The 13,931-nt window shown below is 38.9% G+C and overlaps 1 protein-coding gene across 2 annotated transcripts in view; it reads left to right on the top strand.

Moving 5' to 3' along the window:
* Window positions 1-95: 95 nt before the first annotated feature.
* The window catches only part of frem1a (Fras1 related extracellular matrix 1a), a 39,809-nt gene continuing 25,973 nt past the window's right edge, over window positions 96-13,931 (top strand). The window contains exons 1-3 of one of the 2 annotated variants that reach the window (XM_025059284.1): window positions 96-218; window positions 5,036-5,160; window positions 13,068-13,488. In XM_025059284.1, the coding sequence (XP_024915052.1) occupies window positions 13,249-13,488 (240 nt within the window). In that variant the 5' untranslated portion in view covers window positions 96-218; window positions 5,036-5,160; window positions 13,068-13,248. Of the gene's footprint in view, window positions 219-4,350; window positions 5,161-13,067; window positions 13,489-13,931 lie in introns of those variants that run through there. The other variant, XM_025059289.1, reaches the window with a different exon arrangement.

Genomic DNA, 13,931 nt, shown 5'->3' with positions numbered 1-13,931 from the left:
TTTTTTTTATTTGACAGGAATCCTTCCTCAAAACCGAACGTACAAACTTGAGCAGGAAGGTGTTTTCCCTCAGTGCTCCGATGCATCCTGCAAAGCCCAGGATGAACATGACACCACCGACCACCATGAAGAGCCAGACTGGGTCCAGACCACCCAGGTCAGTGATGGATGAGATGTTGGAGAGAACTCCCTACAGCGGAGAAATTGAGACAGCAGGGGTAAGTCATCGACAAAATGACCTGATCACTGTTAAAAGTGCTTATGTCATCAGGTGTTAATTTAGGTTCTTTGCAAATATGGCCCAATCAAGCAATAATACGTTGAGAGTGAAAAAGCGGCATGTCATTTTTGCAGAGCCTCTAATGCTTATTTTCGATTCATGTTTTGTTTTAAAAATCAAAATTCCACTGTTTAAAGAACTATGATGTTAATTTCAAGCTAAATTGTACCATTCATTTAAACAATAATATTATTTCTCGAGTTGATGAGAAATATTTTACAAAAGGCTACATAAATAGGTGAAACCTATTCATTATCACACCATAAAAATATATATATTTAAAAAAAAAATTTTTTTTTTAATCCAGTGTTTACAAAGTGGCTATGGAACGTTTTCTGTTCAGTGGAACAGAACAGTGATAAACCTCACAAAAAAAATTGCTGCCACCTAGTGGAATAACGTTTTACTGTTTTGCCTGTCACTGTCCCATAGGAAAACAAAGACAAATTATTAGCAGTTAATCAATAGTTTTCTGATAAATTACACTTCTGAGGCACACCTGATGAGCTCTCACAGCACGCTAATGTTCCGCAAAACACTGGTTGGGAATCACCGCGTTCATGGATTTTTATATTGAATCATTCAATTATCAGTTGGCACATTACAGTAGAAAATAATCTTATCAAACGTCTATTTACTACCTTACCTTCTCACTCCATGCCCACAATCCAATCCCGACTAATGCCATGCCCAGAAGCTGAAATATAAAAAGAACAAAAGGTACATCTGTGTCATTTACTTTAACGTAGTAACGCCTAGCACAAATATGGACTCTTTTGTCCCATCTCTGGGTTTGTTGCACAGTATTTTGGTACATTTCTAGACAGGTTGTTGATGCGCGGTGTGGACTCTTTTGACTGGTCTTATTTTACACTTCAATCAACTAAAAAGGCGCCCACTAACTGCAAAGGAATGTGGAAAAATGCGTTTATGAGAAGGAGGGATAAACAAACGCCTGTTAAGGAAATAACTTTTGTATAATGCCACGGTTTATTTAGTTTATTCCAGCAAAATACCTTTGACATAAGGATAAAAAGTACTGTGTATCTCTCTCTGTGTGTGTGTGTGTGTGCGTGTGTGTAAGCCGATTACACTTGTGTCGTCAACTGCTTTTAAACAGCTCTGGACCACAACCAACCAACTGGGCTGAACCCTGTTGTGCAGAGTACAGTAGACTATATAGTATACAGTACGTGCGCGTGGAGTGAAATGAAGTACTTTAGCAATGAGCCGGGCCTTGCTGCCTGTCTATTGGCCAGCCGACATGACGGTTGGGATGTGGACAGATGGGGAATATAAAGGGAAAATGAAAGTAGCACAGTTCTCACCCAGAATAGGATGTTGAATCCAAAGATGAAGTATTTGATGCAGCAGCTGACCTCGTGTCCCCTGAAGTGATTGCCCGACATGTTTAAGCATCATCAGTACCGCACTGTCTCTGTGTGAGAAGGAGAAACAAACGGGGCCTGTTTCACAGGCTTTGTGTGCGGAATGGAGCAGGTTCAGCGCCGCGGGGATGCATCGCTTGGTGTGTCGGCTTCCTAACGCCCCCGGAGCTGCTGCAGCGCCGCGTCAGTTCTCGCAGTCAGAACCGGAAACCGTTAGAGTTCTTATACAGAACGAGGAATAAGACGTTTTCTCAGTTGCCAGGATGATAACGTTAGGGCAGCAGATAGCCCGCTCCGCAGACGACTTGCGTCTTTAGAATGTTGCACCGTTAGAAACGACTGGGTCGCCGTGATTGGCTACACGTACTTGACTGACGGATACAAGGACCAATCATAACAGAGAAAGCACCGAGCACTTCCTTCGTAAATACCGCTTTACTTCTGTAGCAACTTAGCAGTATCTATCCTATAAATTAAATATGAATTATTACTTAAAGTAGCACACTCTAGCGTATACGGGCTATTCCATTCCATTATGGTCTATTGTACAATAATACTTATTGATAAGGTAACGTAATAAACTTCTAGACATTTAATAATTGACCAATTCTAGCACTGCGACGGATAAAGTTGGTTCTCCCTGTACTAGGGTGATTTAACCTTCCGTGCCTAAATACTGATGGTGACGTCACAATACATTTTAGAGAAATTCGTGTTGTTTTGATGTGTTGGTTAGCCACCACATATTCTTCAAACACCTGTAACGGCCTCGTGAGGGACAGCCGCTAGACCTGCTTCCTCCTCTAGAGGGCCTCAGCGTCTGCGACATGGACAGTTCATTGTCCACTTAAACTCAGCACTTTACAACCTATGACCCTCTTCTTTCATGACACAGGGATCTAGGTGACATAAAAATCCTTGACCTCATTAATATTTGTTATTTTATAAAAACAATTATCTTAATGCAACATTAACTTCTTGTGTTTTAATGGTTTCATTATTGGAACGAGCCCAGTTTATAAAACTTAAACCGAGAGGACGCAGAGATTATGGCTTCTAAATATGTAGAACAAAAGGTGCCTTAAATTGAATGAGGTGTACCATAAACCATAATATATTACTGTAGTCATTGTTCAATGTAAAATCTCTATTTTACTTTATTGTGTTACTTTACTTATGATTTACTTTTAATTAATCAACGCAGGGATTCTACTTGCTTTAAAATTCGTCACGTTAATATTACAATTATTTATTGTCTGCCATTTCTATTCATTGTCGGTGTGTTCTTAAATAATAATTCGATTATCTTTATAAAGGAGTTAACAACGGATGACGTGATGATGTAGTTTTAGAATAATTCCACTAGAGGTCACTACACTCATGATTGTGCCATGTGAGCCATCCAAAAGGCGACAAAATCGATTTATTTAAACGGTTTAATGGTCTCAGTTCGATTGAAACCATAGGGTTGACGTTATTGAACAACACTTCACTTTTTTTTATATCGTATCATACATTATTATTATGTCGAAGTTTCAGATGTATTACAAATTATGTGTTTGAAGCTAATTATAGGCTATCTCAATGTGCCATATGTTAAGTTGTAGTATAATAGTAGTTATAATAAAGTAATTTATAGTAGTTAGCAATCATATCAAATGTTAATAATATAACTAAAAGTTTTACAGTTGTAAAGTTGTTACAGCTAATATCCGACAAGGCCACTTAGCATTTTGGTTATTCTTGTTCATATGATAACTACCATCTGACATGACAAAGCGTGGAGCCTCCATGCATTGGCAAGACGGATGGATGATGTAGGGATATGATACAATTATGTCTGTGCTTCTGTGGTGCTGTCGTAGCAGTGTCCAAGGTTTGGATCCAAGGTACAGTAGTGCAGCTGACTAATAACAGGGTCTGTGAGAACCACAGGGGGCTGTCAGGATTTACTAACACAGGTCTGCCTTGAAGCAGAGGAATGTTGTTTCACTTTAATAACACAGATTCGTGCAGAACGGATACACAAATCTGAAAAGACAAGCACATTGTGGGCACAGTGACCGGAAAGCACTCAACTTTGCAGAAAAAAAAAAAAAAATCCCGACCCTTTAATGATCTAAGAGTTATCAATTGTTATTTGTTTATTCTATCCTTTTTTGGTGTACTAATATACCATGTTAATGCCACTTTATTGCCGGTCTCTTTTGTATGTCGTGTTGTGCAGTATATGACAATAAAATCTTGAATCTATTACTCTTGTCAGTAGACAGCAGACAAGCGTAGTCGCTCTGTAAATGAGAAAGATATTTAAGAAAATGTATGACCTTGAGCAAATCATTGTATTAATTGTGAAAAGCAAATAGTTGATACATTATTGTGAACTTATGTCAAATCCAGTGGTTCTCAAACTGTGGTATGCGGGGAAAATTCATATTTTCACATTTACATTTTCAACTGAACAAATCTGAACATCTTAAATTAAATTAATTATTATGAAATGCAATTAATACAACATTTAAACATAAACATCTTTATAAACATTTCTAAACATCTCTCCTGTGTGGCTGAAGCTAACAGTGAAGGCCTATGCTGCTGTATTCTAATGTTGGTCATCATGGTGGTACTCAGAGAGCTCAATGTTTTCTCAGGTGGTACAGAATATAAACAGTTTGAGAACCACTGATCTAATCCAAACTATTGATGTCTAGATACAGCCTTTTAATGTCCGATAGGGATGTCCATGTCACACAAAGTTAAGCTGATCCTTTGGGCTTAGGTAACAGATCAGTTGGACTATTATATTATAGTTACCATTATTATCCCTTAAGGGCTTTTTAAGTCAAATGTCAGAGGTCAAGTTGTACAGCCAGTCCACACTCACTTATTTAAATGTGTCATTACTTATTTACTCTGTGGGAAGTAGAACTACATCAGTTCATAATTAACCTTTAACTTAGTGACCATAACTTTTTTTTATTTGACTTTCTTGTCCAACTTCAGTGTCCTCATTCACACGGTGGTCGTGCCCGGCGTGTGAGGAATTTGTATTCTTTAAACACGACCCAGATACAGAGTGTCCGGGTCTCGTCCTCACATTACTGTTAAGCTCTCCTCGGCCTTTTATCTTTGCCTGCCTCTCTCCAATAATGACAAACCACACAGGCACTTTGTGCAAGACTTTGATCTTGCAGCCCACTGTTTGTCTTTGGGTTTTTCCGCTCCGATTGCCGATTCCACAGCAACGACCACAGGGAGGAAAGGCGTCCAGAATTATGATCCTGCTGCACTCCCAGCCTCTAAACTCTGTCTCCCTCTGACTCCCCCTCCTCTCTTCCCCTCTTTGTACTCATCTCCCTCTCTTTAGAGGAGGAGTTTGTCACCGAGGAGTGCTGCTGGAGTCTGTCAGTGAGGTAGTTGCTGTCGAAGGCACGAGGGGAAGCAAGACAGGTAGAGGAGTTGAAGTGAAAGATCCGAATGTCAGCAGATCAGGTAAGAACACACCTTCATGTGTTTGGGGCTTTCCTGTCAGTTTCAATTTCGTGGTTTTATTCCTGATTCCTGGACACTGGTCTTCCTGCCCTCATACATTGTTTCTACTGAGATAGCCAGTGCAGTGAACAGAATCCAGGGTCCCAAGTCTTATAATATCTGATCAGTATTGGTTGTTCCACAGCACTTTTTACATAAAAGTTTAAACCGCTGCTGCACTTGAGCCCCTCTGACCATGCTCACCTCATAACTCTCAGAGTTGGCGTCCTTTACAAGCTTTTATTTCACACCCTGGATCTGAGCACCTGGCCAGCAGCAGCAAAATGACCTGAAGAGAATACCTTCTGATTCCCCAATGGCTTGTTTGTCTTTGAAAATTGCCGGCTTCCATAAGGACCCTGTCATTATTAGGATTAGAAGAAAGGAAGGAAAAGAAGCTGCTGTCGCTGCTGCCGCCGCCGCTGCCGCGACTGGATGTGAGAAACATTCCCAGCTGTGAAGCGAAGCCACTTGTTACATGACACAACACACTCTCTTACAGCTGTGTGTTTTTGTGGTGATAGTAAGTAGTGGTTTACTGGTCCAGGCGGGATGTAAAACAGCTGAGTGGTGGCAACAACATCTATGTCAAGGCTAAGGTCGCGCAAAATTGTGTTGCAAAGTGCAATACATTTTCAAGCATTCATAATGAAAGTGGATTTGGGTGAAATAGTTTCAACCATGCTAATTACTTAACCGCGGATGCTAATCAACATTTATAACAAACTAGACATACTAGATAGGATTAGCTTGTTAATCGTGTTAGCGTGTGCATAGCAACTAATTAAACATCAGCCAATCAGCATCTCCAGCCTATCTGATTCTAATTTGACTACAAGTTGAATGCTATTTAGCGTCTGCTAAACATTTATTTGCCACTCCACTTTATATCCTTTTTTAAATTTGTATTAGCATATAACCATATTCCTTTTTTAAACCCAAATCATGTTTCATTTACAGAACTCTACATAAGACATATACTTAAAAATATATTTGCGGCAATAATGTTTCTGAGTCTTGCCCCACGGCTTTGTTTGCCATGTCCATTATCTTGTATTTTGTTGTTCTTTGTGCCCTAGAACCACTTACATGAAAGCTGTGGGCTTAATATGACCGTGTACCTAGCTTTGACCTATTTGTTCTAAAGTCTTGTAAAGCATTATAACTCATCTGACATAATCAAAATACTCAATACAAATATTCTCTTAAGCAGTCATCATTATCCTGTAATAGTACATGCCTCGGGCCTTCTGACTTCCTGCCAAGAATGAATGTCAGTGAGGAAGTCATCTCGGAGCCCATCAGAGATACTGTCTGAAGGTGAATCATGCCTTGTCTGTAGAAACTATAAATTGAACTGTTTGGTCTACAGTGCTTCAACAAAACAGAACAAAATGAACGATTTCATAAACTCTATTTAATTCGCTTTTATTCACCTGCCTGCAAATTAATGGATTATTGGTAAAGTCAATGGTTAAAAAAAACACCTGCATACATTGTTGTCAAACAGATAGTAAATAAGAAAGGGTTGATATAATCAGACATAATCTTTATGTTTAATGAATGTCTTCAATTCATCATACTGAACACATGTATATGTTTGTATGTATTTATAATATATAAATACATACATATATTTAAATATTGATGTAAATAATAACACAACATATATTTGTTTCAGATTAATCTTCACCAAATTAGTTAACATGATTAACACCTTAACTTATATATAATGAATGCCATAATATAAACAAATACACTGTGGCAAGCAGTCCACCTTTAAAAAGCAAGTGCTCCTTTATTAGGAAATATATGGCCTGACTTTTCTTTTGACAATATACAGATTAGTACTACTAGATTTCATTAAAACTATGAATGTTAAATCTTTTTAAAAAACACACTTTATAGTTACTATATATTACGAATTATCCAGAGAATCGCTGTCCGTGTCAATAGCGTTTTATGGTGAATGGTTTCCTTCCAAGGTTGACCAGAACAGTTTTCACAGACACCCAGATTGCACCCAGCGTAATCTGGACTAATGCGGTAAACATGTGTAGTGTCCCTTTAAAGAGCGTGACTGTGTTCCAAACATCCATGTCTTGTTTAGCCTTGGATTACGTAGGGCGTTTGACCATCAACTTAAGGGAATGTGAGTGCAGCCTGTCATTAGACCTGCTGGTTTTGACACTCAGCAGATGCTGCACCTCCTCTTCCTCCTCCACCTTCAACTCTAACTCTACCTCCTGCTCCTCTTGAATGACATGTCAGCAAAGAAAACAGTTCAGTCCCGACATGTGAGGCTAATTCACAATGTTTGTGGTCGGGAGAGGCAGGGAGGCGTCTTTGTTTGTCTATTCAGGACGTGAACCCAAAGCATACGTGACTTCCTGTGGATGTCTCTTTTCTTTATTATATCATTAGGCGACTGTAACATGATGCTGTACCAAAACAGGAAAAGGATCAGGACTGAATAGCACCAGGAGCCTGGGAGTGCTCTGGGCAGCTTTTAGCATTAGGACTTTTTTACCATCCAAGTCTCCCTTCAATGGGAATTCCATCAGTCTGAGGACCATCTGAATCTCCAGCAGGACAGCAGAGCCAGACCTTTGTGCTGTGACACTCTGTGTCATTATAGTTGACAGACACTTATTTACTTATTTATCAGCTCAGATGTGATGTGATCTCAGCTTGCAGCGTGGACTTTGGGTTCGGCAATTCTCTTCTGGTTTAGTCAAGATTTGCTTTCTCAGATAAAAGATATTTCTTAGTAGGACTCCTCATTTAATCTGCAGGTACTGTGCCGGTAAAGCATCTTGTCTTATACCACCAGATCCTTTTGCAATATTTGAAGTAGAACAGATATGGCTAGAGATAATGAGTATATTTTGATTATTATTATCCAGGTGTATTAGGGTGATGCTGTACCTTGTACTGTACCATGTGCTTTTTATAATATGTTTTTTAAATATAAAAAAAATATATAGTTTTGAATTTAGTATTGGTAAATACCACAGGCAATAACAATAGTAAATGCAGTACTTGATACTAGTTGTATTGTGCCTCAGCAATTACCTATACTAATATACAGTATATTATATAGCAGTATATAATCGTGTGATTTCACATTGCAGAATTATTATTATCCTATTGTAAATTCAGTAAATTATATAGTTACTGTTACATATATATTTTATTGTTATATAGATAGTTATTTATAGTTATTTTCATTTATCTGCAGTACTCAGTAATCATCACATCATATCGAATTTTCTTCAGTCTCTCGTGTATTGTGACGTGGACAGTGGGGATGTAACGATGCCTTAAACTGACGACATTGTATGATTCACGCCTTTTTCAATGATACGATTTTATTGCAATTTATTTTTTACAAAATGAGCTCTATTTGTAGTAACATGCATAAATACCGTTACCAACTGAAATGACTAAAAAATTACCAACTAAAATCCCTCATAAACTGAAATTGTCATCCTAAATAACAGAATAGAAAAAAATGCACATTTCTTCACAGAAATACTACACATCCCTATTCATCTCCGCTTATTTAAAGCGAAACTGTTCTGGTCTTATTTACCTCAATAACTGACAGTCTATTAAGCAACCAAATAATATAAACAATATTAACTGGACGGAGTTCCTTTCTTTACAGAAACACAGTGAAACACTGTTCGTATCTGTGGAAATAGTTCTTCCGACTTTCTGTTTAAACACCTAAATGTTACATAGGGACCTGACGTCTTGACGTTTAATAGTGGGTCACAACCACCACCTACTGTACTGGAGCGTGTAGTCTCATGGTATGACCTTTGACTTTTTGAGATAATGCAGTCTACTCCTTGCAGCTTTGATGCTTGATTCATTTTTTATTTCAATTGATGCGAAATGTGACTCATTTGTATCGATTTTTTAACCGATTCACAAGTCATTGTTACTTCCCTAGTGCACAGGTGAAGGTCCTATGATCATCAGTTATGAAGGATCTGTATCTGGATTTATATGGAACTTCAGATATTGTCTGTGGATGTGTATTGATATTGCAGATCCATAGTCAACTAGAATCTTCTGAGCATGTTTCCACATATATGTTAACTTCTCATTTTTGATGGAGAAATAAAAATCAAGCAGTGGGACTGACCTACTGTAAGGTGTTCCACCAGGCGTGGACAATAAGTCACAGCTGAAAAACACAGGTTGCTTGATTCAAAGTACAGGTTAAAATTTACAGAAGTTGATCATTTGTATGTTTTTTTTTTATTATTATTATTTTATTTTCCACGGGCCGGGAGTTTGACACCACTGCTCTTGGCTGTGGTCCCTATGTGTGTTTGTTAATTTTATTAAGATGCTGCTGACTCTAGTTGACAATCTTTTTTTATCTAAGCTGGTCATTACATTTGAGTTTCAGTACAAAAGCTCTGAGTTGGTTGTAGTAGAATTGTTGAAAATACCCGAAGTCTTACCAACATAATAAGCAAGTTATCAATGTTCCTGTTTACAACCTCAAACTTGCAAATTATTTTAATATTTATTCACTTTTTTTAGGTATTTGAAAATGCTATGGCTTTTATGTACAAACCAGGTCAGATCTTTTGATGGTGCCTGGGGTAAGAGAGGGAAGGTGGGGGCACAGTTGGCTGTGACCATTAGAAACCTTGTTTTTACACTCGGCTCCTTGAACATGATCTTTCCAGCCTTTTAAAACACCAGCATTGTTCACTGTGGCGAGTTGGAACATGCTCTCTCCGATGCGGAGGCTGATTATAAGGCGCTTTCTGTGTGAGGTCTGGGCAAGGTGTCCTACACAAGTGCTGAAAGAATGTGGCAGGATGTCATCCAAAGCTTGTTTTTCAAACGCAGCCTGTCTTCACCTCACATCCTCACTGGACTCAAGTGTGAGTGAGGCCGACATACCCTTCATCTCTTTTCAGAGAGGACTACATTTCTGGACTCTCCCTTCACCTTTTGTTCTTTGAGACCACGTATAAAGTTTGTTTGGTTACTTTGAACAGCTTTTATCATTACTAAATAGGAGCGTGAAGGAGTGCATGCGGCCTCAGGCAAGGAGCAACATTTGTGAGTGCGTGCGGCCTCAGGCAAGGAGCAACATTTGTTCATCATGAACATGTTCCCTGATGAGCTGAAGGGGAGAACTGAACTCGTCTTTTACGAGTGTTGGAGGTCTCCGAAACAACCTGGAGGTGAACTTATTACTGCTGTAGCTAGAAAATTACAAAGACTATTAACAATAACTTTACATTCCTGCAGTTGTTATGAACCTGCAGTGGTGGCCTCCTACTGTATAAGTATTTGTGTGTGTTTTAAAAATGCTTCTGTATATTCGATGCATGATAATCAATCTAATTTTCATTAGGAAACGGTTTTACTGTCCATCGCCTAATCCTTAAAATTGTGTCGGGTATTTTATTCCCATCTAAAAGACAAATATCCTAAAGCGGGGATTCTAAATCTCTGGCTCATAGGACACTCCCCAAACCCACCTTCTTTTAGCCCCCAACTTGATGTCAAAAATATAATTGAAATTGTCCCTTGGGTTTTTACATTTTTTGATTTAATTTTACCTCCACTGTTTTACATCACAATTTTTTAAAAATGAAAACATCATCTATGTTAAGAATGCTAAAGTATTGCAAAGGAACAATGCAGTAGAAATAGAAATCCTATGTAGTAGCAGTTGTACTAAGAGTAGAAGACGATGAAAATATTTTATAGCTTGAAAACTGCTGTGGTCCTTCAATGTGATCACGGTGGGACTAGCGGACTTTTCAGTTTGAGACCTCTGTTCTAAAGCAGGAGCATAAGAGCCAAAACTGTGTTTGACACTTAGTAGTACAACTATCTAACGCAGTAGTAGTTGCATTCCAAGACCCACCGCGAAATGGGAAAAATCTCAAAGTAGAGGCAAGATAGTTATTATATTATTTACGTATATATTTACCCTGTACAAACCTCCTTCACTGTTATCAACCCTCCCTAGACTGTATTACCCTTTCCAACACAATTATATACACAGTAGAGTTGTAGAATGGCGACGCAGGGTGAACGAGTGGGCGACAGACAAGGGGAGATGCTGAGAGATGCTATGATGCATGAGCCAATCAGAGTGAGGAACAGAAGAGCATCAGCTCAATTAGCCTATAGTACACCATGTACGCGTTGTATTAGCCAACAGTACGCCGTGTGCGATCTCGTCTAGGTAAACAAAGCTACCAGTGACCGTTCACAAATGCGCTTATCTCAATTTTCAAAACGAGAATGCACATTTAAAAAGCCAAAACTAACTGTACAAAAAACTGTATACTAAGTAGAAGAGAATTGCAATTAGAGAGTGAACACAACTCTGTCCAGTACATTAAGCCATGAAGGAGTGCAGAGCTCTGCGTTTAAGTGCCTTAGCCTCGAACGTTTAGTTCAACGATTTATTATTTTCTCACAATCGTACCAAACACGTACTGTACGTACCTTCATTCCAACAACCATAGCCTGGCTCAGAGCACTCTGTAAATTGTAACTGTAACCCCACATGTAGCATTGTTGAGGTTTATTATTTATAATGAAGTCAACCACACACATGTTTATTATTGGGCTTTCTGCTGCGTTGTTGGGTGAACTATGAACTCTCCCCAGCCCACTGCCATATGGGCTACATTTGACTAACTGCATCCATCTGTACTCCTCACAGACCGGAGGCTGGAATCAATCTTCACCCATCACACTCTCTGATGTTTTTTCCCCTCTCAACCAATGACCTGCAGTGGTAGCTGGGAGAAGGCTGCGTGCCAGGTTCTCCCCCGAGGAAGTCGGTATAATAGGGAACACTGTCGAGGTTCTACGTTTTGACATTTTGCGGTGTGTTCTACAGCACGAGGTAGAACTAGTGGTTAAGATGTTGATGGAATTGACATTGTCTTTTCAATCAGGACCATGTGATCCGTACATTTGTTGTTAGCTTCACAATGGTGTATTACAGAACATGTGCTTTGTAGTTTTTCCACGCTATATTGTTTGACATATTTTATCTATTTTTACTGAGACACAGTGCCTTCATCTTTACAATATTTAACGGGGTTATAGACGTAAACTATAGTACTATTCGCACTGTGAAAAGTAAAGAAGAAAAGTGTTTTCTCAGCTGCACAGTTTTCTATATAATAAACATAGTGGATTAATGGCAGTTGAAGGGCCACATGTTGCAGAGACACCGCCTTACAGGAGTCATTAAAGAAAGAAAAGAGATTTTGTTTTCTGAATGAGAGCCTAGAACGTGTCAAACTCAAGGCCTGGGGGCCAAATGCGGCCCGCCAAGTCATTTTGTGTGGCCCGCAGGTGTTTAAAAAAACGTTTAATAAAGTCCATGCAGTAGAGCATTGAACAATATTGGTAACTAGAATAAATAATAATCAATTGCAGAAAAATGTATTAATACGTTATACAGTCTTTCATTACAGCGGCCCTTCAAGGGGAACTGTATTTGTGTTTCCAACAGTTTTTATCATGCAGCCTTACCCTTATTTTTACACAAAAATAAGTCAAAAATTTTAAAGAAAAATATAAAAAAAATCTATTTTAAAAAAGCAACAAAGTCATTTGTTTTTTCTTGTGACCTGTTCAATTCTTCACACTTTTCCATTGAATCTTTTATTGCTTGCACCTTTGCCTTATCACAGTAGTGCAATTTACGTTTTACTGTTCCTTTAGTTTGGTAAACTTGTAAACTGGTTAACTTTATGTAAATAATATTCTTTCCAAGTCTTATCTTTTTTCTTGCCGTAGGCCTGGTGACATTAGAAATACAGCTTCCTTTTATTTATTTTTTTTATTTTTTGCAGGTCCTGACTGTCATGATATTATACTGAAGAAAAAGCTCCTGAATGGATTCACCAGAAAAGCCATAACACAAAACAACCATGTGGCCAAATGTCAAAGAGGAACAGTTACAGGCCTGAAACATTGTCCAAGAAAGTTTTCCTGCCTGGAGCCACTGTCTGAAGACTCGGTGACAGACTAATAATGTTGGCCCCACAACATCTGACCTGGATCTTGCTCCCGGTGCTCCTTCTGGGACTGACATGCTCTGTGCACGGTTCCCTGGTGAAAGTCAACAAAGGTCTGAGGGTCAAAAGGGGTCAGTCGGCCTACCTTGATGAGGGTGACCTGCAGTTCCACATCCCTCATCAGAAGGATGCGTGCAAGGTGGAGGTGGTGTTAAATGAGCCCATAACTCAGCGAGTGGGAAAGCTACTGCCTCAGGTAAGTCAAAAAAACACACGCCCAGTGAGAAGGGTATGTTCTGCACAATTTATCATGTGTGGTTAAATTAGCTTGTACCGTCTAAAGCTTGACAGCTGACATGTGCTTGTCCGTGTGAAGTATTGTTAATGATGTAATAACAATGACAAGGTCACACTGAGTATTCTCAGTATCACTACTGCTCCAAGCACTTTCCTACCAATGCTCAGTTTAAATGCTATTATGCTAGCCTAGAGAAATAGCAACTATGACAGATGGATAGATAGCTAGATAGATGGATGGATGGATAGATGAATAGATGGATAGATAGATGGATGGATGATAGATGGATGGATGGATGATAGATGGATGGATGGATGATAGATGGATGGATGGATGATAGATGGATGGATGGATGATAGATGGATGGATGGATGATAGATGGATGGATGGATAGATGAATA

The sequence above is a fragment of the Cynoglossus semilaevis genome, chromosome 1, assembly GCF_000523025.1.
Source record: "Cynoglossus semilaevis isolate Cse_v1.0 chromosome 1, Cse_v1.0, whole genome shotgun sequence".
NCBI classification, from domain to species: Eukaryota; Metazoa; Chordata; class Actinopteri; order Pleuronectiformes; family Cynoglossidae; genus Cynoglossus; species Cynoglossus semilaevis.
This window is presented reverse-complemented; position numbering and strand designations above follow the sequence as displayed.